The sequence below is a fragment of the Polyergus mexicanus genome, unplaced genomic scaffold (assembly GCF_030449975.1).
Source record: "Polyergus mexicanus isolate NDT 795.1 unplaced genomic scaffold, iyPolMexi1.0 SCAF_3, whole genome shotgun sequence".
Classification (NCBI taxonomy): Eukaryota; Metazoa; Arthropoda; class Insecta; order Hymenoptera; family Formicidae; genus Polyergus; species Polyergus mexicanus.
This window is the reverse complement of record NW_027223323.1, coordinates 939939-967805: the sequence shown is the minus strand read 5'-3', so window position 1 is coordinate 967805 and position 27867 is coordinate 939939. Positions and strand designations below refer to the sequence as shown.

The window sequence follows — 27867 nt, the reverse complement described above, 5'->3', positions numbered from 1 at the left end:
TTTAGGGTAACACCGAAGATGAAGAGGAAGGGGAATACAGTTCCGAATGTGATAATGATGTATCGTCTTCCCGACTACCTTGGTCAGAATGTCCAACATCGACTGCGAATATAACTGTGACAACGCAAGTTGCGCAGAATTGGCCACTTAATCCTGAGTGCCAGGAATTTCAGTTACGGCCGGCCATGCAAACTCAAATCCTCTCTAGTCCTGTTTTGACATCTGTCGTCACCACTGTGGCCGAAGAAGTTACATCATCTGCCAATGATGTATCAGATGTATCATCCTATGTTGAAACTGAACCCTCCAGCCGCCAGACTGAAAAGACGTGTGATTCCACTGTTCAAAGTCCAACGAATCAGGAAAACGCAACAATCTGCGATACACAGCACATTTTTACGGAAACGCCAGTGGAAAATAATCAGTTGGCAATGGTTGAGCACAAGCCAAAGAATAAAAACGCAGAAATTAATAGTCAAAAGAATCATCTAGTCGCAGATATGACAAACGAGATTGCGGAGAAGAGCAACAATACTTTGACTGATCACGAAGTACTAATGAGAATTATCGAGAATGATGATTCGACCAGTGCCAATGGGAAACATGAGCTATTCGAAAGTAATAGTAATGACATTAATGTAACGGATATGTTGAATAATCACATTGGATATCCTGGAGAAGGTTTAACCAATGGTGAGAGATATTCCGAACAATTTACTGGTTTAACGGAGAAGAAGTCAAAATTGGCAATTCCTCAGGATAATGCTTCCAATACTAATTCGATTATGATGGAGGTCAATGAGAAGCAAGAGGAGGAGCAGGTTCAACAATTACAGCATAACAACAATTCGTCAATTGTGCGAGCAACGTCATTCGTATTGCCCAAAAAATACAGTAAAAAAGGTTCAAAATTCGTGAGGGAACCTACTCCGGGACCGGATTTAGACGTGGAGAACGGAAAGCTCATACAGCAATTCGAAGCCGTCGAATTGTTAGACGATTCGTGCGCGGTCGCAAATAACAAACTGGATAAGACCGATCAGGAAGCGACAAACGATAAGATCGCATTAGAAATGCGCGGTAACGAAAATAATAAGACCAAAACGACGAGTCAGGACATAATAGAGGTTTCGAATGAGGATTCCGGATTCGAGAGTCAGACTCGATTGTCGGAATATCCCATCACAGCCGCTGTGAAGGAATGGCTGCGTCGGGCTAACTCGCCCGATCTTTTCGTAACATCGGCATCGACCTCGGAAAGTGAGACGGATAAGGATGATGATGAAGAAATGGATGCTAAGCCGCCAAAAAACTTGCAAGGCAACCCCATGCCTGCACTATCTGCTAATAGCAGCATCGACAACATTACGTTGTTGTCGGGCATAGCTAGCTGCGGCGAATTCGCAAAGACCAACAATAACGTCAAGAACAATGAGATGGAGAATGATTCAACGTTAATATCGATCGGCAGAAGAAAAAGAGACGCGAAAGGTACAAAAAGAAAGGGAAAATCGAAAAGAATCGATAAGCGGAACAGGAACGTTGATGAGAAGACGCAAAACCAATTGGTTTCCTCGTTGGTTTCCTGTAATCGATTGGAGGACTTCATCACTGCCGTGAGATTGAAAAATATGCCAAAGAACAATGTTGGTGACGTTTGCGAATTTACTCAGGAGGATAGCGTTGCGGGTATGAGGGTTGCTTTAAATTCTCGGATAAACTCAAAAAGAGTTAATGCAAGACGAATAAAGACATTGAGAAAAGTCAATAGAAATCATGTTGAAAATATTGATATCAAGATGCGACATATAGATATTTTAAATAACGAGAAAGAAAATAAATCGAACGAATATGGTATGGTGAGCGTACGGACATTCGAGAAAGGGGAGATCATCGTCTCGAAAGATGGTAAATTATTACCGATGTCCTTGTACGAAGCTGTTCCATCTTTTAACGATCAAGATAATTCAAGCGCAATGAAGACAGTTACTCGTGTCGATGTTATCAATGAAAATGTGAAGATGCGCGAGGAGATTAGGAATAGCAGCGAGAATGATGAAAACAACAGTATAATGATAACGTCCTCTGTAAGTATAGAGGAGCCTGATGTATTAGAATGCTGGGAAGCGGAAACTATAGAACCTGTGATAACCCCGAGAAGAATGCTGCAAAGTCCGGGGGTCCTGTACGAGGGTGAAGCTGCGGAAGAGGATAACTTCGAAATCGAAAGAGCTACGATGGAACATGTGCAGAAGTACTATAAGCTGGGACAGAATAGCACTAATAGTGTGGAGGAGGAATCTAGCGAGGAATTCAGCACGTCGGTAATCTCATTGAAATCGAAAACTGTGCCAAATAATTCTGAGAAACCGATTGAACATTTCTGCAGCGAAGAGATTCCAGTCTTTATACCAAACAGAAATCAAGCTGTTGTTTCTGGAGACGAAAAGATACCCGTCGATGAGGCATTCGAGGTATATGAGAGCTGTTACACCGGAAAATCACCATTCTTAGCGTTCGATTCGAAAATGTTCAAGCAACGATCTCTGTATGGTCAGAATGGTGAAGGTCCGATACCATGCAAAGCAGTATGCTGCAACATACAATAATATTAAAAAATTTCAGATATATCCCATGTCACAAACTTTCCTCCAAATGTGGAAATATATTATTATAACATAGAATGTGTATAAGAGAAAGGGAATTGTGATACAGGATATATTATAATAATATATTATTCTAATCACGCGCGTCAAAAAGCCGTCCTTTTCGAAAGAGGCTACAGGACGTTGCAGTTTTCCCGGGTATATCAGGCACGTATAAGTACGTGTACAAATACCTTCTCATAATTCAAAACCAAATATTTTACCCCCTATTAGGCGAAGATTTCGATATTCAAATCGAAATTCTTTCGAAAATCCAGTGACACGGAGGACTAAATGTTATTTCGAAAGCATTGCAGATCCATTTTTGTAAATAGTTTTAAGAGTTTGCTTTGTAATCGTACTCCTTGTGAAAAATCTTCAAAATTTTATGTGTGTGGGAGCATGCGTTGTAGTATCATTCTACGATAGCATTTTACTATTGTCATTGAGAACATTGCCATATGTCATTGTTCGTAATAAACACAGATTCGCAATGTTAGCTTTTATCTGGACCGAGCTTATCAAGAGGCAATACGTTGTTTTTCGCGAATATAAAAGAATTTTATTTTAATTGAAATGAAAAAGAGAAGGACATACGTATGAAGAAATATTTGTCAAGCCATAGAATGCTAAACTGTTATTTTTATTCTTACTACAATATCTCTTGTAACAATCTGCCTCTGAAAATGACTAAAACATTATTTTTTACAATCTATATAAAAGACATAAATGTTAAAAGACTAAGAGTTATTGTTGCACATGATCACGTTGGATGGCCTTTTGCTTAGGGAAATTCTGACTGCTCACAATTTTCAACTTGGCATCATAGGAGTATCCTGTGCATATTCATCTGTAAGGTTTTAAGACTTTTTTTTTTTAGTTGAGAAGGGAAATATATATTGTATACGGAAAAAAATCGACAGAGAGTAGATAGTTCAATAATACATGCTTTTAAAATAACGATATATAATAACCATACAAGATGCAATATCACATTCTCATAAAAGATACTAGTTGAAAACGGGCAGTGCTAAAACAGTGAGCTACTTGTAGATGTACCTTAGTCTGTTATTGAAAAGTATAACGAAATGTATATAGAAAAAGCTTACGAAGGTTAAAAAATAATAATCTGCATGGGAGACACTGGTAAATGTCTAGAATAAAGATTACTATACAGATTTTTTGAAAATTTTGCTATAATATGTAGTTTATGCTGCAAAATTTATAAAGTTTTTCTTTTCATTGCCAATTTTGAAGATAAAGGGCTGGTTGTTCCAACTTGATAGATTTCGTCAATCAACCATTAGATAAATATCAGTATAAATAAAGACCTTAATACAGTGGTTGGAATAAAGAGTAAAATTATCTTTTGATAATAACAATTTAACCCCTGGACAACATTTACAACAGATGAAACAATAATTATTGATATTTATCTAATGGGTAATTGACGGATAAGTCTACCAAAAAGTTGGAACAATCGGCCTATATAATTTTTAAAGATGACGATTTTTTTAAATCAATACCTTTATATCTAGAGAACATTTTTTTGGTGCAGATTTACATTTCGTTTCGTAAATATCGAAGTTTAAAAAAAAAAATAAGATGATCTCTACTCTAAACATTTACCAAGTGAAATCAGAAGAAGATAAACAAAGGGTTTTTGTTTTCTATTATAGATGCGTTTCAGATTGGAATCGGGTAAACACACCGCAAAGAAATGCATATGTGTACTTATACACATAACAGCTACAATACTTGTTATGACATAGTCCACGCTTTAGTTGATTTGTGTCAAGAATAGATCGAGAGTACAGTTAGGTTGCATATTACGTAGGTCGATTGATAGACATGGTTCATGAAGTCTCATTGCATACATATATCCCATATCACAATATGCGTAACATATACCTCAGAGAAATATGTAAATGAAATATCGATCAATCCAAACAATTAGAGAAACATGAAAAATGATAATAATACCAATAATATATATTAAAATAATAATGAGATAATAAAATGATAAAGTAGCGATGCGATAAAACAATGCTGATAAAGATGATAACGAAAGAAAAGGCGATAACGAAAAACGTATTATCACATAGCAGCGACATATATATATATATATATATATATATATATATATATATATATATATATATAAACACCATTGTTCCTGTGCAAAGTTCTAGTTTCCTTAAGCATGATACGTATAAATCATTTCCAAGATGATCCGTATAGCTCTACAAACGTTCATTCACACCAAAATACATTAAAGATAAGTACGAATATATATCGTTATATTGAAATGCGCGTTGCATCAATTGTGTGCCTTATTCTGTGGCGGCCGTTTTTGTAACTCTCAAAGCACTCTCCTTGATAATAGTCAGTAGCGAGATCGTGATGCGGTTAAGACTTGTTAAAAAAATTGATAAGAGAAAGAAAAAGAAAAGCGCGTGGACGAGGCTCGTCTACAATAATGATCTTTATCAGTGCATGCATACCCTAAACGAAAATTTCTTTGATTCCTTTTCGCGAAATGTAATCAACTTCTATTTATCAGACTGATCCAATCATGGTATGCGATAAATTCATGAAGGCATTAAAGCGTTGCATCTTACATCAAGTCATGTTACTGTACAATTATATTTTAGTTGAAGTTAACACGTATGGTATAAGTGTATGAATTTTGTTGTGTTTTTGCTTATAAAAAATATGAATAAAATGTTTCAATTTTTAAAATCAACTACATGCTCCTAATTTATTTAGCTGTATGTATACAAATGCAATGTTTTGAAACTGCAATGAAATGTGAAAAAATGTAGCGGAAAAATCTGCCATTGTCATAAGCTTGTTCTCTTGCAATTGCATTTTTTTGTAACTTTTTTATTTCCTCATAGTTTTAATTTAAATTTTTTTAAAAAGAAAAGAAAAATATTTTATGAAAATATGCTATATGATTACAATAATTAAATAGTAGACAGGCGTTAATTTCTCTTTAATAAAACATTCAAATATATAAATATTCGAAATATATGTAATATATATATATCTATAATATTCTTATTTATATGTATTCCAGTCATTATTTATACAAAATCTTTGTCTCTTTTTAACGAAAAAGTGATGAAAAGGCAAAAGTTTTTCATGTTATTCTTTTTCTTTTTTTGCCTGGACTTTACCATCAAAACATTATGGATAATGAAAAGGAATGTCAAGGTCAAGATATGACAGTCAGCTGTATCAATCAGCTGTTATTGTAAGAAATTCAAAAAAGCCGAGAAGATCTCTCTCTCTGATCGATATATCCGACAAAGTCATTATATAATAAATATAATATGCTAAAAAAAAATTCCATCAATGAGATTTCCACTAGCTCTACTCAGACAAATTTGCATAGCCCCATAATGTCAGGATCAATTTGGACAAACGACAAAAATTTCTTTATCCTGATTGGTCAGTCCAAATAGAAGCATTTGTAACGTCAACTGAAGTATATATGATTTGTTTAAGTTTATGATCAATGTAATATCTCTCGGAGTTCTTTCGCGGTTTGCATTTTATAAACTTACAACGATTAGAAAGTGTAGTATCATTATTAATACATAACGATATCGCATATTAAATGCATCATATATCTGCTGGCCTTGCCAGTGCGTTATCTCTAGTTATCACTGTTTAAACGATATTATGTAAACGTATGTGAATTTTTCAACATTCATGTTATAAAACTCATCAAAAGACGATATAAGAAAATCAGGATGGCATCTGCACAGGTATGCAATCATTTCTTTATATGTGATTGATATTTTTTTAACATTTTTTATAACAAAATATCTGTGATAAAATAACGTGTGAAGTGATTATGCAGAAAATGTATATTTTACAGATAAAAGAATTAGTAAATTTATATAAATCGTTAGCTGCACATCCATCCTTAAGCGGTGCACGGATCCTGGGTACTGCGAGTGGTAGATTATCTATACAAGGCTTATGGACGCAGAGAAATCTAGAGAGAAAGACGGATCAACGTTTCTTACAAAAATATGATTTAAATTCAGATCTAACTCCAATTTCCAGTGAATTTCCAATTGATATTACCACAGAGTACATATAATTTGCATATATTTCTAATAAACAATATAGAATATTTATGATATTATTTACATTTAAATAAATTGGTTTTAAATAGGCTCATGTCCACTCTAACAAAAAATGAAGAACGTAGAGCGGTGTTGCGTCAAGCTGTAATTGATAATTCTGCAAAGCAATTTATAGAAATTTGGGATAAACAACATTTTGTGAAGAATTACGATCTATCTGCTTTGGATGTCCATGGCGATGTCTATACAGATGGTATGAATATCAAATCTTTATTTTTTAATATATATTAACTATATACTCTTTTTGCAGTTGAGTTCCGGTCGTTTGAATGGTCTCCTGATAATACCAAAGTATTATATATAGCAGAAAAGAAGCTTCCTAAGTCAGAACCATTTTATAAACAAAAACCATTAGACAAAAAAGATAAAGAAAAAAAAGAAGATGAAGAAGCAACAGTTGTGAGAATCTTTTATTCTTTTAAATATTCATAATACTCAATTTTTTTATGAATAATCTATCACATATATTTTTATATCTTATTTACCTTCCTTGTTAATTTAGGGTAATGAGTATATTTATAAGCCACACTGGGGAGAGCAGCTAGTAGGAAAACATCGACCTGTCGTTGTAGTTCTTGACACGACAACAGACAACATTACAGTTTTATCTGGAATACCTGATGAACTTTCTCCTGGTCAAGTGATTTGGACAAAAGATCAGGATATAGTCGGTGTTGCTTGGAAGCACGAGCCACAATACTTAGGTCTAGTTGCGTGCACTAACAGATATTCCTGGATATTCTTATTGAAAAATGGAGAATACTGTAAATATTTATAAATAATTACTATAGAAAGTATACATATATAAAATAACAAGAAAATATTGTAATAACTTTTATTGCACAGGGAAATTGTCTGATGATGGATGTGCTGTACACAGTCCTAGAATTAGCCCTGATGGAAATTATCTTATTTGGTTACAGAGGAAGGCAGGTGCTCTCCCGCATCATAATGCGCACGCGCTTGTGTTACGAGATTTGAAAATAGAGAAAAATCATGTAATATCACATTAAATTAAGAATTACATTAATTAGAAATTAAAAGAGAAAATTTGTTTACTGTTTTGAGTATCAAACTTTTCTATTTTAAATCTAGGTTAACGAAATTGTGGAAATAGTACAAATGAGCAAGACAATTAATCACAACAGGCATTTTTATGGGATATATGGTCGTTTACCTCATAATTGTTGGAGTGATGATTCTCAGTACTTATTTTTCAGTACACCTCAAAGGAACAATATCGTTTCATATTTTGTTAATATAAGTAAGATACTAAAATTTTATGTCAATATAGAACTATAATTTATCACATTAATATTTCTTTGCTATTTATACTACTCACAAAAATTATAAATTTTATTTACAGAAACGAAAGATGTTACTGAAATAAAAAATGATAGAAGCAGTCTTAGTATACTGGATGTAAAAGGGGACATAATTGCATTTTTAAATACGTCCTTAACACAACCTGCCAGCCTTATGGTAGGTCGTTTTAAAAGTAAAACAGCAAATATTGATGATATCCCCAGGATTACGATTACAACTCCAATGAAAATGGACGAGCTTAAAGAAATTATGTACGAACCTAATGAATATATTTATAACAACAATGACAGCATAAGTAAGTGCATTGCATTGTTTGCGCAATTTTTTCTTATATCTATTTCAAAAATTAAAATTTTTAAATGTTATTTTCAGAGCAATTTAACTTTATTTATTTTGGTCCAAAAAGTGCTAAAGATAAATCAGTTTCTCTTGTAGTGATACCGCATGGAGGCCCTCATAGCAATTTCACAAACATATTTTCGTTGGATCATTCTTTCTTGGTATCAGCAGGTATTATGTTTATAAATCATATTTTTCTGTATATGCATATGAGCGAAAAATATATTAAGCACAGATGACTGGGTCGAGAATCGATCTAGATCATTCTATTCTTTCTGGTTGATTGCTCTTATCTTTGAGCTATTCAGATCTTACATATTGATATTCTTCTATTTGCTTATACTTGTTTTATAAGAGAATAAATTCGATTTGTGCTATATCTAAGTAAAGTAAAAAGTAAGAAGTAGTAAAGTAAAGTAAGAAGTAAAATATGATACTTAATAGTGACAATTATAATAAAAAAGATATATTTTTTTAAATATATAATCTTATTTATTTGCTTAATGTATAATTTAAAAAGAAATCTGTGCATCATGGACAAAAATCAAATCCTCTTATGGAATAGAGCCATATATTTTGGCGCTATATCTAAATCTGTAATATTCAAAAAATTATAAATTGTAAATATATGCTTAGTGGATTAATTATATAAAATTCAGGTTTTGCGATAATACAAGTGAATTATCGTGGTTCCACGGGAATGGGCAGCGCGACCGTAGAATATCTTCAAGGGAAAGTTGGAGATACAGATGTGAAGGACTGCATAACTGCTACACAAGAAGCGATCAAAAAGTATCCTTGGCTCGATCCTGATCGCATAGGTGTTTGCGGTGGATCTCACGGTGGACTTTTGGCAACACATTTGAGCGGGCAAGCTCCGGTAAGCGAGATAAATATAACGGCTTTGTATAATAAATTTAATAATTTAAATATATCACGTAAATTATACACAGAGCAGATATATTCTTTTAGTATAAAAATTTATTTTTGTTTCAGGATATGTACAAAGCAGCAGTCGCGAGAAATCCGGTAATCGACATCTCCATCATGTTTGGTATATCGGATATTCCAGATTGGTAAAGAGATACTTAACATCTAATAACGTTATTATTCACGTCTAAATTATTCAATATCCCGTATTTGTATTTCAGTCGCAATATTCTGACTAAGGAAGAGAAAATAGCGTATCTTCATAATGTGTAAGCTTAACCGTTATCTCAAATGTACCCACCAGTCGCGACTAATCTAAACTTGACTGAAATACAGTTTTCCTTTTTTGTAAATGTATTGTGAATTATATGTGAGAATAATTCACATACAAATGTTTGAAGGATTCGCCATATTGTTGTACTTTAATAGATGATTTTATATTCATTGCAGGTGCGCTACACAGGCAGGTTTCTCTTACATTTTTGACGGTCCTTGGCCTGATAACATTGACATGTTTGTAAAAATGAAGAAATGCTCGCCGATTTTGCACATCGATAAAGTTAAGGCACCCACTTTGATTTGCATTGGAACGAAAGATTTGCGAGTACCACCCTATCAAGGAATAATGTGGTATCAGCGGCTCAAAGCTAACAAAGTGAAAACTAAGTAAGTTGAAATTCGTATCTAAGTACAATGGATTCAAAATTATATATCGCGTTTTTAAAAAAATTAACACATTGCAGATTGCTCGTATACGAAGACAATCATCCATTATCAACTGGAACTGCTGAGATTGATCATATCATTAACGTTTGTCTGTGGTTCCTCGAGCATATACCTACAGAATTCAAAAACGGGAAATAAATGTTCATCTTGCAACATTTGATTTTTTACATATATATATTTATAAGTCTTTATTATCACAAGTTGAATATTTACAAATATTATTACATACATTTTATAAAGAGACTTATAATAACATTCAATCTCAAAAATATACATGCATATGTCTATAGAGTCTGTATGAATTGTTATAAAATTTTCATACTTTTATAGCTACGAAAGTTACACATATCTCCGCGTGTATCTAAATAAGATACATTGTTTATCAAAAAGTATACTATAATATAGCAAGTTCATATATCTTGTTTTGTGAATGTCTATGAACACAATAGATCCCATTAGATTATTTTCTTTGAAATAGTTACAATTCACTTTTCTTGCCCAATATTATTAATACAAGTATGATAATATATAATAATTTAAATGAACAAAGTTAACCAATAAGGAATAACTTTAGATTTAATTAACGTAAAAATACTGCATCGATATCTTGTAAGAAGTAGCAAAATTATATTTTGTTAAATATCAAAAAGCGATTTCATGATTATGTTCTGTTGTTGATTAACGACCAAACATCTTGCAATATACATTTTCTTTAATATTTATTATAAAATAATAATACCAAACTTCGAAACTCTCAAACTTAAAGCTATACATAAGGAAAAACAAAACTTAACCGAGTTAGATAATAACAGAGCGTTCCCTGATCTCACCAATATACAAGAAACAAATATGATGTTAGTACAATAGTATTATTAGTGCAGTGACATAACTGTATATGGATAGTGGAACGCTTCGATTGTGAAGACTGATCGCACATTGGTCAAATTGATCAAAAATGATATATGCAAAACATTAGTTGATTTTTAAAGGCTTTCTTATTCACATACAAAAAAAGAGGAACATGAAATGAGAATTCGTCCGAGAATAAAACTCGTTGCTAAAAGATTGTATCTATACATATGTATTACAATTCCACATTTCTCGATTATGATTTGTCTGTAGTATCAACAACATTCTGAAACTATTTATACCATCCAACTCGTATTGGCACGCGATATCGAAATGGTGCTGGATTCACATTAATTTTTTTTTATTTTTTTTATTTTTTTTATTTTTTTTATCAAGGTCCTCTTATTTCCGATAGAATTTTGTTCACACTTTGTGGAACAGATAAGTGTAGGGAAAAGAGTAGCCTAACTTACGTCACGTGGGTGTACGCAACATAGCGCCTAATTAAAACATTAGACGACGTATTCAACGCGCTTAACTCTAATCAGATTCAATAACTTACAATCTGGCAGGATTACTCTGTTCGGGGAATAACGAGTCGTAACTGGGAGGCAGATCCTTGTTCGCAACGGGGGAAGATACCGCGACCTCCAGCATAGGGGCCGTGGGTACCGCGCGATTGGATCCCAGACCTCCATCCGCGTCTGGTAAAGAATCTGGTCGCGAGCACATATTCGGACCAGCGCAATCCGATGACCAACACAACTTGCGAGATTTCTTGCAGATCCACAGACACATGATGAAAATGATAAAGCAGAGAATCATGGTAGTGACAGCTCCTACAGTGACTTTCGTGGCAGTATCGTCTCTGGGAAACCGATCGGTGATTATATGTGAGCAATTAAACTCGTCCGAACAAATACCAAGCGGGCAATTGTAAGTCATATCGCACAGATATTCCTTCCGAATGCAAATGTTATGTCCAACCGGTTTGTATCGCTCAAGATCTATCTTCTTGCAACCTAAAAATGAATTATCAAACAAAATGGTCTGTAATTTATATATATTTGTTATAAGTGATATACATATATATCAGAATGAAAAACATACTTCTGTAAGGAGTGTAAACTATACTAAGATCCAGATATTCTTTATCCAACAATCTCTCCTTGGAGATGAATATCTCAGTTTCAAATTCTATATTAACAGGTTCCATAATTGTAAATGGTTTCCATTTCTTAATGGAATCAAACTCGGCATACTTGTCATGTGATTGCAGCACGGTATCACCCATATATATATTATATGAATTATCTTCAGATTCAGGAACCGGAAAGTATATCGTCTGGTACATTGTCTGGCGGTCTATCTCTCCACAGAACTTATCCGTATAATGACCGTCTGTTCTCTTAAACTAATAAAACACCTGTTAAAAGTTTAATGTTGCAAGTGCCAATTTTAATTATATCGGATTACGATCTTGATTAATTCTTTACATAATTAACAATAATTTGCTGCAAACTTCTTTAATATAAAGTGTATAAGCACATAATGTATACATTATTTTTATATAATTAAATTAAATTTACGCAGCCCTACTAAACTTTATTTGAAAACTTGATCCGAAAGTTAATACAATCTATTCTTTTGATAAATCGAGAAAGTTAATTTAAAATTTTTTAAATGTAATTTCTTCAAATTTTCAGAATTACTGATTAAATAAATTTAATTTTTGTCACGTGTAATATTTTTCATATTTCTTGTATAATATAGGTATTTCTAACGTACTCTTAAAGTGTATTGAGGAAATTAAAATATTTTTTCTTGAAATAATATCATATAGGACACATACATAAATGCTAACTAAATATGTAGTGTTGTAAATAATTACTATTGGGTCTTCAAGAGAGATGTTTTCGAAGCTGAACATAATAGAAGATTGACCACAGTTACACTTCTTAGATATAAATAAACTGTATATATTAATATTATATGGATGTATGTAATTTTGTACATATACCATAAACTTTATGAAATGCACAAAAATTAGCAACATATTTTAAATGTATCTACAAAACATTGAAGCTCGCTTAATATAATGTTTGCGATATAAAACATGAAAATAATTTTATTATCAAACAGTTTTATTCCATAGAAAGAAAAATTATATGAGTGCATAGATCGATTAAACTAATAATAAGGGGATAATCAGATTTGCTCCGAAAATCATTAGTCTCATCATACATCAACTTACTTGTACATAATCCAAACACTGATCGCCGTTGCGTCGAAAAGACATTTTGTGGATAACCGCGAAGAGACCCTCGCCCCTCGCGGTCTTGAAGGTGAACGTGCACGTAAGATTGTGTTTGACGACCCAACGATCGAACATGTGATGCGACGCGACGATCGCCGCGGTACCATTGCGTAAATCGTGCGAGTGCTTCTTGTTCAAAAGATGACAGAACTTCTCATTCTCGAGAGAATCTACGGGAAGAAAGCACACGGAAGGTGAGATTAGGTTATAGACGAGAGCATGCACACACAGGAGTGTCATGCCGTTCGCGATGAATCTTCGCAGGCCGAACTTGACAACTTACACTCGTTGTAATTGACGTGACGCGTGCACGTGGAGAGATGCGCGATCGCGATCAGGAGATAGACGACGCTCGACGAGGCGCGTGGCTGGACCATCTTTTTTTTTTTCTTCGGGATGCGACTCGCGCACGCGGCCCGCAAATGTCACAAAGCCATATATGCAGAACGTGAGAGACAGTCGCACACGGATGACGCCGCGAATGACAAAACGCCGTTTATTCTTTTCCGTCGCGCGCCACGACAGAAATTCTGCGTGAGATTATTTTTGTGCAATCGAGCAGCCCGGAGCAGATTCCGCGATGTCGTTATCGAGAAACGCGTCACCCCCTCCTCGTGGTAGGTAGGAGGGGAAGTTATCAAAACAAGTCGCGACGTCATCCGAGGACGTCATTGAGTTCGAGAGGTGCGATATATCGATTAGATCGCGATCGAGATCTCGAAAGGTGTCGCGGCGCGTTTTCTCGAAGCGCAACTTCACTTTGGAAGAAGAGAGAAATAGTAATTGATAATCGATAATATGATAGAAGCGAAGGACAATGTGCTGTGAAGAGACGAGAAAAATTCACGTAGAATTTGGCGAAGTGGAAGCGGGCGCCACGGCTATCAAATGGATAGAGATAATCAACGAAAGTTGCGTTAGTAATATTTGATTTATTATTCTTAATGTCCAAGTATATCGTTGCATGAAAGATCGCAAGATTCGCGACATCGTGAATCGCGATTACGATTAACATTGAACGAAATTATAGATAGAGCAGATTTACGAAGCTCGAAAAGACGCTACCACCAATCCTCTGGATCACGTGTTCGAATTATGCAGCTATTCGTGGACTTTGTCTCCCAGCCAAATGTACAAGTGCAAAATATATTATCGACCGTTCGTGCCATTCTCCGTAAACGTAGATTATTTTACGATCGTGGATTCCGTTGGCGAACGCGCGGAAATTAGAGTTCGTGGAATGTGTATCGGTATGAAATTTTTCATTTTCAATCAATATAACTATGTGATTTATTAGATAGGATTATTAAAGAATTTATAAAGGCTCGAACTCTAAAGAAAACATGCTTAATAATATAATATAATAATATAATATATATATAATTTAAAAATAAGAAGTTAGATCGTTAAAAAAAAATACGTGATTGACATTAATAGATTTTTTGAAAGAGTTTATCTAATCACAATATCATCTTACTATTTAAAAATCGAGATGCGATAAAATCACTTCTAAGACTCCTAAAAAAGTCTGAAAACATCTCCTTAATGTTGTCGAATGAATTGAAAATGGCTATGAATTATTAATTATCTGGATGTTGAGAAGCATTTTTTTATCCTATGTAGTTGTCTTAGAATGATGTTTACATTAAATGAATGTCATCGTCTATGACGTGACTAATAATATATCTATATAGGACCTGCTATTTCCTTATCTACAACGAGATTAATCATGACATGCACGAGCGAGAATCGCGAAGCAAAGAAACGGATCAAGCTTGTTAATGATTCCAAAGCCACGGCAATTTTTATGTTCGATATCGATCTGGTGCAAAGATCATTCAAAGTTGATACGAAGCAAGGATGCATCGGATCTCATTCTCGCAGATACATTACAATCACTTTTGCACCTCAGGAAGCTGGAATTTACACGTGCCACTTGCCGTGTTTAATCTTAAATCACGTAATGAAAAGATTTAGATTTTTAATAAATTAAAACTTGAATTAAAATTAAACAAACATTATGTAAATCTCTGCGCTTAGCATCAATGATGTCATGTTATGTCAAAATAATGTCACGGCTAGCATTCTAAATTGATATAAAAATTCCTATAAATAATCTATATTATCTTTACGAATAGAAATTATTTTCTTATTCTTTAATGAGGAATACATAATGACATTTCTTATTAATAAAAAAGAAAGAAAATAATTTTTTATTTTATCTTATATATTACCATATAAAATATATATCATATAAAATATTCAGATGATTATCTTTTTCGAATTACAGAGACCGATTATTATAGAAGTATACGGTTACTGCAGCTCGACATTATTACATAAAGCAAATATACAGAATCGCTTTAGTTATCCTACGAGATTAAAGAATGGCTTCGAAGGCTACACGAGCGATACAATCGTCGCTGCGCAAGATATACCTGTGATCTCTTTATCGAAAAATTATATCGATTTTGGTCAAGCTAATTTGGTGACAGAAAAGACTACGCAAAAAATTTCAGAAACTCTGTGCCTTACTAATCACACTCGGTCTGACGTATTAATTAAATGGGACCAAGGTTTCATCCTTGAATTATAATGTAGTTGTCATACATCTTTTTTCTATCTTTTTTTCTTATTTTTCAAGATTATCTAAGTACTACGATAATTATAAAATCAAATATAATTATAAGAACATTGATTTATTTTTTCTATCTCTTTTATCGACAATCAATATCAGATTATGTATAGATATTGAAGAAATTTTCGACATAATACCCGCTATCACGAAAGTACCAGCGGGTCAGACAGTTCTATTCGAAGTCACATTTAGTCCCGATAAAGGAAGCAATTTATTCGCGCGAGAATTCATCGGATATGTTTTCACCGAACAGCAAGAAGAGCCTCCTTATGAGGAAAATCTTGTATTTCCAACAATTACATCCGTGAGATTAATTGGTACATATGTCACTTTTTTGCATAATGTTGCAATTATCTTAATTTGATGGCGATATCATACGCTCTCTTTTTTACAGGTCATTCCTTTCCTATTTGTTCCGATGGCTGGATCCCCCAATACGAAATACCTCACATAGTCAAAATGCCTCCTTGTTTACCATCATTTCCGATTTATACCACGTTCTTGATAAAAAAGTTCGGACATTTACCATTGATGTACCATTTTGTTCCGCCGACATCAAGCCACTTTTTCGTGAAGCCGATGATGGGAATAATTCATCAGTGGGGATTTAACATGTTTAATATTGTCCAAATTATTCGGATTTAGCGTAGATTAGAAATCATTGCATTTGTATATATATATATATATATATATATATATATATATATATATATATATATATATATATATCATGCATATAGTTAGATATATAATTTAGAGCGACGATTATGATTTTTATCTTTACTATACAAGACATTTGTACACAATATTTGGAGTGATATTCTTAACACGTTTAATATTTTTGTTGTTGTTCAATAAGATATATTATGTGATATTTTTTAGAAATTATCAGATCATTGTAGTCGGTATGTTACCCGGTACTGACAATGAACGCGTTTATGTGGAGCGTTGGGCGATACGTTTCAACGGAAATACAAAATCGGAGTATTTCATAGATTTTCGAGGATTCGCGGAATGCGCTAATGTCAGTTTTAGTGATCAAAATCTTGTGAATTTTGCACCGACATTTCCAAATTGTCGGGAATCGCAACAATTCTGCATGCGGAATATTACTCGACATACAATAAAGTAAATTTTTATAATAATATTAAAATATTAATGTATGCCATATTATTTATCTCTTGTTACAAAAAATTAATTAGGAGTATTACTCTGTGTATTATCAGTTTATAATTATAATTTTTTTTTTATTGATATCGATTTTATAGATACGAATTTGTTAACGTGGCACCTGAACTCCAGATTCAAAATAAAAATAACAAAATTTTCTCGAACGATATCGTCATTCACGAGTGGATATTTTGCTCTACTACAATTGGAAACTACGAGTTTGACGTAGAATGCATTTTATTTATACTGAAAGACGAAATTCCCGTTGGTTCCAGCGTCTGCGTTACATTACACGTAATAGCAAGCTGCGAATCTGGATGTCTTGTGGTAAATTAAAATTAGTTAGTTAATAAGGAAGCATACGAATTAAATAACTTCTGTAACATATATTATTATGTATTCGCCAGTCAGTACCCGACGAATTAAATTTTGGAGTTCAGGCGTACAAAGCTACAAAAGAATTAAATTTTCATATATTTAACTTAAGTCCGGTAAACATCCATTACAAGATAATGTGTAGCCATTGTAATTGGCCGATTGGAAACATAGAACGCGATGTAAAAATACAGCCGATTATGGACACTGTTTTCGCTGGACAAGATAAAATGATCACTATTTCTCTTACACCCACCACACCGGGGTATTACGAACTTTTCCTTCAATATTTTGTGAGATTAAATCTTCATACAATCGCATTAGTTCCGAATCAGATGCCAAGAAATATCTGCAAATTGAGCTCTTTATGCGTGTTACCTACCTTAAAAGTAAATACATACACAAGCAGTACATAGCATTATTTCAAATTATAATTCGAAATGATGCTATTTTAAAATAGAGGGGCATTAACAGTTTATTAATAAGAATGCATTTTAATAGTATACTATGCATATAATAATTTATATATACAACAACTGTATGTTGTAATGAATAATAGGTAACAAATTTACAATGTTACGGGCCTTATCCGGATATGAGCAAAGCTTTCCTTTGGAAGCTGATGAAAATAAATGTGTATGCTAAATTTCATGTTATTTTTGCAATATCGATAATTTTACTTTCATATAAACATATATTATAAATTTTTTTCTTAGGTTCAATACGTTACTTCAAGATCTACAAGCGGAAACGTCACAAACGTTGTACGTAAACTTTCCAGCTATGGTCTTACATGAAAGTCCAGTTGTTGTAAAATTGCTTTTAAGAAACGTAACTCCAGTGATCGCTTCTTGGAATATTAAAAGAGTGCAGCTCTGTTCTTGCCGACCCGTTGCCAAAGGCTTCTCGTTGCAACGTGCGAAATACGATTGTTTGCACAGAAAAGTGTGCTCTGTACAACCAAAAACAGGAAATTTTGAAGTATAACGTTACATTAATATTTAATCATTAATTTGTCTGTGTTATCATTATTTCATGCATATTTTAATAACATGTAGCCAGGAGAAGAAAACTGGGTAACTCTAGAGCTGCGTTACGTATTATTAGGAAAGACTGAATCCAAGTGGGACTTAGACCTTGGAAATAATCGTCATATTTTTTTCTTCATAGCGCTCGAAGGATTATCCGGTTCTGTTAATAAGCTTCACCTTTTAAACGGCACGCAATTTAAGTTTCAGCATATTTACTTGGGAGATAAAAATCCTATCTATCAGGTTATTATTTTCATTTAAATATAATATAACGCTTATAACACGTAGTATAAAAATTTTTCAGGCATGTTGGGTGCATAATGGTACAAATCACAGCATCCCGTTCTCTGTACATCCTAGAACGATGCGCGAAATAAATCAGGAGTACTGCTATGAGGTTTTTTCCTGTGCGATTCCACATGCAATCGTGAATCCGCTGTCTTCTATCCCGATCCTTTTAAAATTTCAACCACGACAATTTGGCACATTTAAGGTTTGTCATTATATACAACTTAATAAAAAGAAAATAAATAATTTGTTTCTCTTTCCAAGCCTAAAAATATACGATTATTTCTTTTCATTTGTACAGGGCAGATTATGCCTGACACTGGGTGATGAAGAAGAAGAATTGATATTGGAAGGCGAATCTTCCTTGCCACATAAACCAGCAGCAATTGGAGAATATATACCATCCAAATGTAATTTCGAAGATGAAGATGATATTCCTGTATACTTTAGTGCTGACTGTATAGATATTTCGCACATAGCTACGCATAGTCATGTAATAAAAATGATTATGATGCACAATAATTTAGTGCAAGATGTACTCGCTTATGAATGGAAGAGGTTTATCGCTTTAAATCAAACTATGAACAAAATTATGTATTGATTTAAAATAGATCTAAAATAAAATGAGTATTTATTTCTTTCTTTCAGAAATGATATTCCCGGAGTAATTCATGTGGAAGTTTATCCACAAAAAGGTTTGATAAAACCAATGTCTGTTAAAAGTTTTCGCGTAGCTATAAATACAGAAGAATACCCTTGCGTTATTGATGTTAACATTCCGTGCGAATTTATTAATACCAGCCAAAGACGGGCCTATCAGAGGAGCGTATACAAGTTAGAAGATTTGTCTCGAGAATTAAAAGGGCAATTTACTATCACAGAAAAAGGCATCAGCGTTCCAGTAAGTAATATATATAATACAAAAAATCCTAAACATTTGATAATATTCGAAAAGATTCAAGATTCAAGAAAAGATTTCACAAATAAAATTTGTAGAAAATTGAATAGAAGACACAAATTATATAAAAATCAAGAAAACTTTTTTTAAACATTAAATTTTATCTCACCTCATTTTTTTTTGTTTCTGGTTTTTAGAAACCATCAATGGAAGTTTTGGAGAAACCTCAAACCTTTTATAAAGCCATAACGATTCGATGTTCTATATATAGTGTGGAAGATAAATTTCTAAAAATTAGTCTAATGGATGAATTAATAAATGCACCTTCAAAGGGAATATGCATTGAGAAAAATGATAGACAGATATTGACAATCGGAAAAAAGGATATTAGTCGATCTTCCTTTATTATAGAAAGTCTATTATGGTAAAATTTTTAATTTCATAAATATAATAACAATCAGCAAAAAATTTAGATTTATAATTTATTTATAAAATTTATGAAAATTTTAATTTCATGTTATTTAATATTTATTTATTATATTATTTGATATATTTCATTATATTTTTTAGGGAAATAGTCAACAGCAAAGTATTTAAAAACATTATGCAAGATGTTTTGCAGAATGAATCGAATTTGTTTTATTCACAATTCACAATGAATTTACATGAAAGAAAAAGATTGATACAAAGATCGTATATTTCACCGCCGCGAGCATTAATCAATCGTATATTGGAAAGAGTAAGATGTTATTTCTAGTGTAGCTTGTCTAGTGGTTGTTATTATATTATATATAAATCTATATCTGTCAATCAATTCTTTGTTCATTTGTTTTTCAGATGTTATTTATCATATTGCATCAAGAGTTTGCTTTAAAGACTGTGCATTTAATTCAACATACAGATATCAGACATAAAGGCTATTTGAACATAGTATCTGGCATGAATAGAAAAAAGACAATCAAACGAGGTATATCGAAATGTCATATTTTTTTTTAGAAAACAATTCTCGATTGTTTTAATCACTGCTTAATTCGTTTTAGAAACACGATTTTTAGTTCAGAACGACGAAGATCTTTATGTGACATCAAGATCAGCAAACGCTGAAGACGAGGAACGATTAAGAATATCTTTCGCCGTATAATGGTAGTCAGATATTAATATATGTATACAGTTATATACAACTGCCATTCATGTTAGCTATTCGTTGCAATGTAAGTATCTGCAATCCTTCTAAATACAGCCAGGAATTTATTTCCTTTGTTCCTGCTTACTTTTTGACCTTCTTCAGTGCTTTCATATAATTTTTCCACTACAGGATCTGTCGCCTATATTAACACAAAATTTATTTAATATTTCCACATATAAAAATAAATAGCTATAAATAGCTATAAATATTTACCAAATCCTCCTTAGCAACTTCTTTAAATAATGGATGTTCTTGAAAATGTCGAACTATCCATTCATGCAAATCTTGCACATCCGTTACAGTGTATACAGTCGCCTACATATAATAATAAAAATCAGATTCTATAAAATTAATATAAAAAATTAAACGACACACTTACCTCTTCCGCTAACACATAAGCATATTCTGCTAATAAAGATTTGTTTATTATCCTCCATTTATGTTTCGATTTTTTGAAATGTGGGTCTGGATACAGGAAAAACATCTTCTTTAACTATACAAATTAAGAATGCTAATTAATTCAAACTATATACTTTTATATTTTTATATATGTCATGCAAATAAGACTTTTATCTTTACTTGTCCTTTGAAGAAATAATTTGGCAGATATTTCATAGCATTTGTTCTCAAACAGGCAATGTTTTGATATTGACCAGGGTTTTGCGAACGCAAGGCAGCAATGCGATCCATAACATAGTCTGATACTTTTATTCTGATTTCCATACCAAGTATTAGACTATTGGGAAACATTGGTGATAAGGCAACTGAAAATTGATTTATTGATCACTTTAATTTTTCAATAAAATAGATACTAGATTACAAAAGATTAATTACCCAATAATCCTCCATAGCCGCAACCAACATCTGCAAACTCTATGCATTTTTGTGTTTCCTCGGTATTGTCGGAAAAATATTGTGGATACAAGGCACTCCAATCCATTAATTCTGGTTTTATGGGACTGTAATGTAAATAATAAATGATACAAAATAACTTATGTAATCTTAAAAGTTGATGAAAAACATGGCAAAATTCCACTCACTATTCGATGCAATGATCAGCTATCGGATTTGAATGTGCGCGTTGTCTATAGTATTTCTTTTGCGGTAATGCCATCGGTAGTGTCGTCGACATAATCCCGTTAAATATTTTTTAATTAAATGCTTATGTAATTATTCTTTTGTTAATACAACGTGTCAAAATATAACACGTATTCATCCGTGTATATTTTAAGAGGTTATGTACAATATTGTACACAAAATGTGCTTATTAATTACAAACTACACTTTGTAATAAGACTTTACTTTTCACTGTAGCTAATTATATATATGTTAGCTCTTTAGAATGAAGAACAGAAAGATGTAGAATATGCAATAAAAAAAGAACTAATTATATACAAAAAAACGAGACTCACAATGTGATAAATCCATTTTTTTTTCTGCATCTGATTACATCTTTCTATAATTTTTTGATAATAAAAAAACTTAATAATATTAATAAATATACATTTATTATATATATATATATATATATATATATATATATATATATATAGCATATATATTTAAAATATAAAAAAAGTACGCGATTGACACATGAGCGCACGTGCGCGGGCGATCAGCTGATCGATGCGAAGCGCGCACCGCCTGGTAGATAATAGCGGCATTAACGGAGTTAAACGGAGAGAAGAAACGAAGGGAGCGGGTATCTTCGCGCTCTGTGTTCTCCTTTCTTTATTGTGCATACGTTGTTTTTTTTCGTTCACCGTGGTCTTGCGACATCAGTAAAATGTAATCGCGAGTGCGAGCGGTGCTTATGTAACGTATGTGAGTCGACGCCGTTGCCGGTTGAAGAGCAGAGGACCTCGGAGAATAGCGGGATCCTCCCAGGTGAGGTTAGGATTAGGAATCTCCATTCCGCGACGGTATTCCTTTGTAGTAGGAATCGTGATTATTCAAACGTGCGTACATGTACGTAAATACATACATACATACGTGTGTCCCACAAACGCGCGGTTATTTTCGTTTCGTGGATTTTTATATTCATGGATATATCTAACTTTTTTCTTAGATTAAAGATGCATTATAAAAATCGGATCGTTAACGTTGCGATGACAGAAAGTCTCATCGAATTCGTCAATTACATGTTATTTCTGATATAAATCAAGGATATGAGATATTATATAGTAGAAATTCGTTGACGTTATATTCGATTAGTATAATAGATGTGGGATTTAAGTCATATTCGTATTGATTATTTTTCCAACAACTTGGCGCAAAATCTTTTGAATTTTTTAGTAATAAGAAAAATTATATGAATCAATCTTTCTCTATATGCGAATATCATAAATTATTTACGTAACATCCCATATTGGACCGATTTTGAATTTTCTGTTCATCGTTCGCAGGAGTCGAATACGCCCCATATATTGTTGAAATTAATAATTTTGCCTATAAATATATTATTATATTTATAAGAGATTGCACATAAAAATAATTATTATCCATAAAAATGTAATGTTTAAACGAGAAAATTAAGCAGAAAAACATGCAAATTTATAACATAATTACCATAAAATAATAGGAAAAAGAGTTAAATATGTCATGTATATAACTATGATGATTGTTCTATAAATATATATATATATATATATATTTTATATACTTGTGTATATATTTTATGTACTCGTATATATCATATATCCTCTGTTTTTCGTTTATACATATCCATACTTATTTTCTATATAGTTTTTATGCTTTTAATGAAAATAAATATTATCATATAATTCTTTGATTATATGTATATTGTCACACGTCACATGATTGTAATCAAATGCTTATTAAACTCATGCGACAATGAACGAAATAACAGTCTTGATATACATATAAAATTTGAGACAAAAGAATACTTAAATAGATCACTATATAACATGGGACATATACGCCTCATGGTGTAATAACGGTACTACATATATTTAGACATAAAAAGAATACATAATTTTATAAAATATTTTATGATAATGTTACATTTTTATTAATAGCGAAAATATGAAACGGTCTGAACGGAAAGTTCAACGTGAGGTGTTTGCAGTCGACACGGAGGGAACGTGTTAAATTTGCATGCTTTGTGAAGATAACAAAAAAATATTATCTATATATAATACTCATATAGTATAGAGAATATAAATTTTTGAACAGCTATTTTATTTCTCGCTTTTTTCATGTTTCAGGTGGACGAGAAAGCGACTTTATTATTCATGACAATATCGGATTTTCCGAGAGAACGATCTTTTATTTTAATCGGTAAGTCACTACAATACTTTTTAATTACTCGGCTGATCTGCATGTTAATTCGATAGCACGCAAAGCGAAAGCGAAGCGATCATGTTTTATCAGCTCTATTTGTTATCACAAACCCTGATAGCATCCGGAATTGCATATATCCTGATCGTGAACCGATAAAAAATTCTTCCCTTTGTAATTTCTACATAGAAGAGATTTAATATAATAAACATTAAATAATTATTAAATACTATATAAAATAAATATTAATTATACCATAAATAGTTATATAATACTATTAAGATAAAATGCTACGAATATTTGTGACATAATTGATTAAATGAATAATGAATTTTTTACTTTATGTGATTGTTGATATAATCAATGTTTATGACTCGCATAATTTACGAATAATTGCATCATGAAACAACACGCACTATTAAAAGGTTCAATTAAATGCATCTCAAATGTCAAACTATTGTTTGTATTTATTCGAACGCGATTTGTTCGCGTGGAAATAGTTTAACACGCCATACGATATATCGATTATTTACACATTGATGAATTTCAAGAAAATTGTATAATACAATTGATGTGTGCTCTTCAATCGTCGATGTATTAAATCGATGCGAATGATCGGCAACAAGCATCTACACAAGTATTTACTCGATTTGTATGGCAAATCGATTAATCTATATGCATTAAGTGCGAAATGTCGAATATACTTCTGCATTTACGTAAACATTACAATTGACAATAGTAGCAAAATTAATAGTTGCGAATTAATAACTTTGTGACTATATGTGTCATTTAATATTGATTAATCGCATAAAAATCTCAAGAAGGAAAATAATAGAAAAATATCGATTAAAAAGCATATTATATATTATATATATGGAAAATATTATTATAACAAAAAAAAATATTTAGATACAATATATATATATATCGTGAACACGCTTTTTAATATTATTAAAGATTTTATATTTAGACATTAAATTGTTATAAATTCTTATTATATATATGAACGCGAGAAAAAGAGATGTTCTATCTTTAGATGAACTCTAGTTTCTTTAGATAAATTTAATTTTCAAAATTATAATATAATCGTGTATAAATTATTTTGTTACGGTTTTCACATTATCGGAGCATAGATTGAGAACCGCTGCTTTATGTGAATATTCACAACAGCTGAATATGATAATGTTGTCGAGCGATCACATGTAAATATAAACCGGATGATACGACTTTAGCGGTCGTTGAAATCATCAGCGAATTGGTAATACATTTGTTCGCCGAAAATGCCGCACCAAGACGAATCGCCGTCCGAATCTCGGAGTATTATCATTACGTCTCCAAAACGGAATATATCTTCTTGGGATCCTAGATCGTGGTTCAACTCTAATTCGGATTCTGATCTGGTAAATAGTTTCGAAATTGATAATTTCCAAAATAGTTATAAATCATAAGATGGATTAGATTAAGACAACATACACGAGAATAATTGACGCATCAAAATTTGTTTTGACAGCTACAACATATCAAATTGTCCTAATTAAGATCATTATCGATTATTTCGAAATAAAAAATGATATTAAACTTTACTATGGCAGCTAGAGAAACACCGTTTCAGGTATATACTTTTTCACGTATTTCCATTGTTAGAGAATAAACAAGCCAAGCATATTGGCTCGTGCATTTTTCACATATCGCACATATGAGAGAGAGAGAGAGAGAGAGAGAGAGAGAGAGAGAGAGAGGGAGGGAGGGAGGGAGGGAGGGAGGGAGATTGTTGATACTGTTATAAAACATAGTTTATCTATTCTTTATTTATTCTTCTAAGTATGGCAATTTACGATTATTATGCCCATTCGTACGAAAAAAATAACGTTCTTATACATAGCATATGACAATTCAATTTGACAATTTCAATTATACATCTCTGTATAATGCCTGCTTGTCACTGTTCGTATTGTTTCAAAAACTGTTAATCATATCTTTCAAAAGTTGTAATTAAAGAAATCTGATTCTTTAGACTCTTATGATTCTGATTAACTACTTTTCTTTCTTCCATATTGCATACATTACAAGAAGAGATTGCTGTCAATCTGCGCTTTGGTATAATTCGGTCAATAATATTTTCTTCTCTTTTTTTCTTTATTCAAACAACAGATATCCGACGTTATCTCGTAAACATGTTTGCGGACATTTATGTTATCCATTCCCGCTGTAAATACATGTCGGCGATGTTACATATTGCTCATTGACATTTGTTTAGTCTAGCACAGCTGATGCATTTAACGATCAGCTGTTTATATTTCTGATTAGGACGCAACTTTTACACGGTATCGATATTCATTCGATATTTTAAACCGATAAAGGAATAAATAGTCACAGTTCGAAAACTTCGATTTTAAAACAAAATTTCTCTGATAGTTAATCTTCTTATAATCTTGTGAACGTAAAAAGGATGTTTAAAAATATCCTGTAAAGATAAGACACTGAAAAATTGAGAGAGAAAGAGAGAATAGAACAGTATTTTATATAGATAGTTTTTCTAAATTGAAAATATTTTTTTATTTATTATATTTAATATGTTTAATAATTAATGTATTTATTATATTTTTATTATATTACAGTTAAATTATTTATGGTATTTACCAAAGTAAAAAGTTGGAAAACATAAAATTACAGATCGTAGTCCATAATCTTAATATATTGTATATTTAACGTACTTGTTTAAAGAAAAATTATTCTTTTATCGACATTAAAACATATTTATCAAATAAAATTTAAAATTAAATCGCCAACACTAAATATGCGGTGAGAATACGAGCCGATATACACAAGTAACTCTATTATATAGTTAGTATTCTCTCACCACAGAGATTTACCGTTATAAATAAAAATTCTTATTTTATTTGACATTAAATGCAATCTTATCTCTCAATATACATTTTAGCACATAAAGAGCTTACAATAAAATGCGCTACGAGAATACGTGTTAATATCTAGGCGAGATATCTAGGATGCATTTACCAAAGACATTTAACGTTAACAAAGATAAAAGGAGCCGACATCTTTTTTAATGTTTCCCTACACTCCTACGCGATAAGATGACGTCGTCGTCGGCGTGGTCTGTCAGTATCGAGATGCGTATCTCCCTCTCTTTTCTTGCACCACCTGGTGAACGGGCCGGCCACGTGGATGGATCGCCCATACGCGAGTGTCAGGTGTTGTTGCCTCGGTCAATTGTTCCCTCGGCCGTAGTACGCGAAGGATGTTGCGCCGCTCGGTCTCGGTCTCAAACTAAGCCGAGCGAGTCAACCGCGCGATCGAGCTATCGTCATCAACTCGCGATCTTTTTCGTTATGAGTGTTTTGAATTTTACGTTAATACAGACGATAGTTTGCTATATAGTGCGCGAAAAATATTTGCACGTCATTTACTGAGAAGTTTTTGCTATCGATGATTTGTTAATTGGAAAAAGTGGGAAGTAAATCAATTTAAAAGAAAACAATGAATGAAAAAAAAAAATTAAATATTGATCAATATAAATCAGAGATTGATAAAATATATATTTATCAATGTGTGCGGTGATATATTTTTGTGATATCAGCGTGAAGTTTTTCTAAAAGTAAAATTTGACATATATTGCGTGAAATTTCTAGTAGTAATTTTCAATTGCTAATGAGATTACATATCAT

The 27867-nt window shown here is 32.3% G+C and overlaps 7 protein-coding genes across 15 annotated transcripts in view; 5 read left to right on the top strand and 2 right to left on the bottom strand.

Annotated features, from left to right (window-relative positions):
- LOC138944856 (uncharacterized) overlaps positions 1-5387 on the top strand; it is a 33424-nt gene extending 28037 nt beyond the window's left edge. For both annotated transcript variants that reach the window (XM_070315917.1, XM_070315916.1), the window contains exon 6: positions 6-5387. In XM_070315917.1, the coding sequence (XP_070172018.1) occupies positions 6-2609 (2604 nt within the window). In that variant the 3' untranslated portion in view covers positions 2610-5387. The remainder of the gene's footprint in view (positions 1-5) is intronic.
- Positions 5388-6171: 784 nt separating this feature from the next.
- LOC138944968 (acylamino-acid-releasing enzyme) lies at positions 6172-10636 on the top strand. Of its 2 annotated transcripts, XM_070316084.1 has the most exons (14): positions 6172-6421; positions 6535-6752; positions 6838-7001; positions 7059-7207; positions 7311-7572; positions 7655-7806; positions 7904-8072; positions 8175-8429; positions 8507-8644; positions 9133-9353; positions 9470-9549; positions 9625-9672; positions 9854-10069; positions 10147-10636. In XM_070316084.1, exons 1-14 carry the CDS (start codon positions 6407-6409, stop codon positions 10265-10267), a joined length of 2208 nt encoding a protein of 735 aa, XP_070172185.1. In that variant the 5' UTR covers positions 6172-6406; the 3' UTR covers positions 10268-10636. The 2 variants fall into 2 exon arrangements, with proteins under 2 accessions (XP_070172185.1, XP_070172186.1); XM_070316085.1 differs by lacking the exon at positions 9625-9672 and having other exon boundaries at positions 6174-6421; positions 10147-10633.
- Positions 10637-11332: 696 nt separating this feature from the next.
- On the bottom strand, positions 11333-13924 carry LOC138944970 (uncharacterized). Its single transcript, XM_070316088.1, has 4 exons — positions 13579-13924; positions 13233-13465; positions 12089-12392; positions 11333-12000 (listed from the first exon to the last, which is right to left on the bottom strand). Exons 1-4 carry the CDS (start codon positions 13670-13672, stop codon positions 11537-11539), a joined length of 1095 nt encoding a protein of 364 aa, XP_070172189.1. The 5' UTR covers positions 13673-13924; the 3' UTR covers positions 11333-11536.
- On the top strand, positions 13214-16103 carry LOC138944971 (uncharacterized). Of its 3 annotated transcripts, none has more exons than XM_070316091.1 (6): positions 13214-13489; positions 14101-14211; positions 14326-14545; positions 14990-15255; positions 15586-15892; positions 16033-16103. In XM_070316091.1, exons 2-5 carry the CDS (start codon positions 14113-14115, stop codon positions 15889-15891), a joined length of 891 nt encoding a protein of 296 aa, XP_070172192.1. In that variant the 5' UTR covers positions 13214-13489; positions 14101-14112; the 3' UTR covers position 15892; positions 16033-16103. The 3 variants fall into 3 exon arrangements, with proteins under 3 accessions (XP_070172192.1, XP_070172190.1, XP_070172191.1); XM_070316089.1 differs by having other exon boundaries at positions 16044-16097; XM_070316090.1 differs by lacking the exon at positions 16033-16103 and having other exon boundaries at positions 15586-15966.
- Positions 16104-16166: 63 nt separating this feature from the next.
- LOC138944966 (cilia- and flagella-associated protein 65) lies at positions 16167-21014 on the top strand. The gene is made up of 15 exons (XM_070316081.1): positions 16167-16250; positions 16328-16532; positions 16816-17061; positions 17202-17430; positions 17511-17867; positions 18038-18114; positions 18195-18459; positions 18537-18752; positions 18814-19002; positions 19099-19355; positions 19446-19698; positions 19893-20119; positions 20266-20434; positions 20533-20662; positions 20736-21014. Exons 2-15 carry the CDS (start codon positions 16393-16395, stop codon positions 20834-20836), a joined length of 2856 nt encoding a protein of 951 aa, XP_070172182.1. The 5' UTR covers positions 16167-16250; positions 16328-16392; the 3' UTR covers positions 20837-21014.
- On the bottom strand, positions 20368-22400 carry LOC138944972 (tRNA (guanine-N(7)-)-methyltransferase). The gene is made up of 6 exons (XM_070316092.1): positions 21922-22400; positions 21716-21840; positions 21461-21645; positions 21261-21374; positions 21095-21196; positions 20368-21020 (listed from the first exon to the last, which is right to left on the bottom strand). The coding sequence occupies exons 1-6, from the start codon at positions 22011-22013 to the stop codon at positions 20889-20891; spliced, it is 750 nt and encodes a 249-aa protein (XP_070172193.1). The 5' UTR covers positions 22014-22400; the 3' UTR covers positions 20368-20888.
- Arms (Ankyrin repeat-rich membrane spanning) overlaps positions 20844-27867 on the top strand; it is a 37488-nt gene continuing 30464 nt past the window's right edge. For 2 of the 5 annotated variants that reach the window (XM_070316071.1, XM_070316078.1), the window contains exons 1-2: positions 22566-22768; positions 24109-24181. The gene's annotated coding sequence lies outside the window, so the exon portion shown is untranslated. Of the gene's footprint in view, positions 20907-22565; positions 22769-24108; positions 24182-27404; positions 27798-27867 lie in introns of those variants that run through there. The other 3 variants (XM_070316072.1, XM_070316079.1, XM_070316074.1) reach the window with 3 other exon arrangements.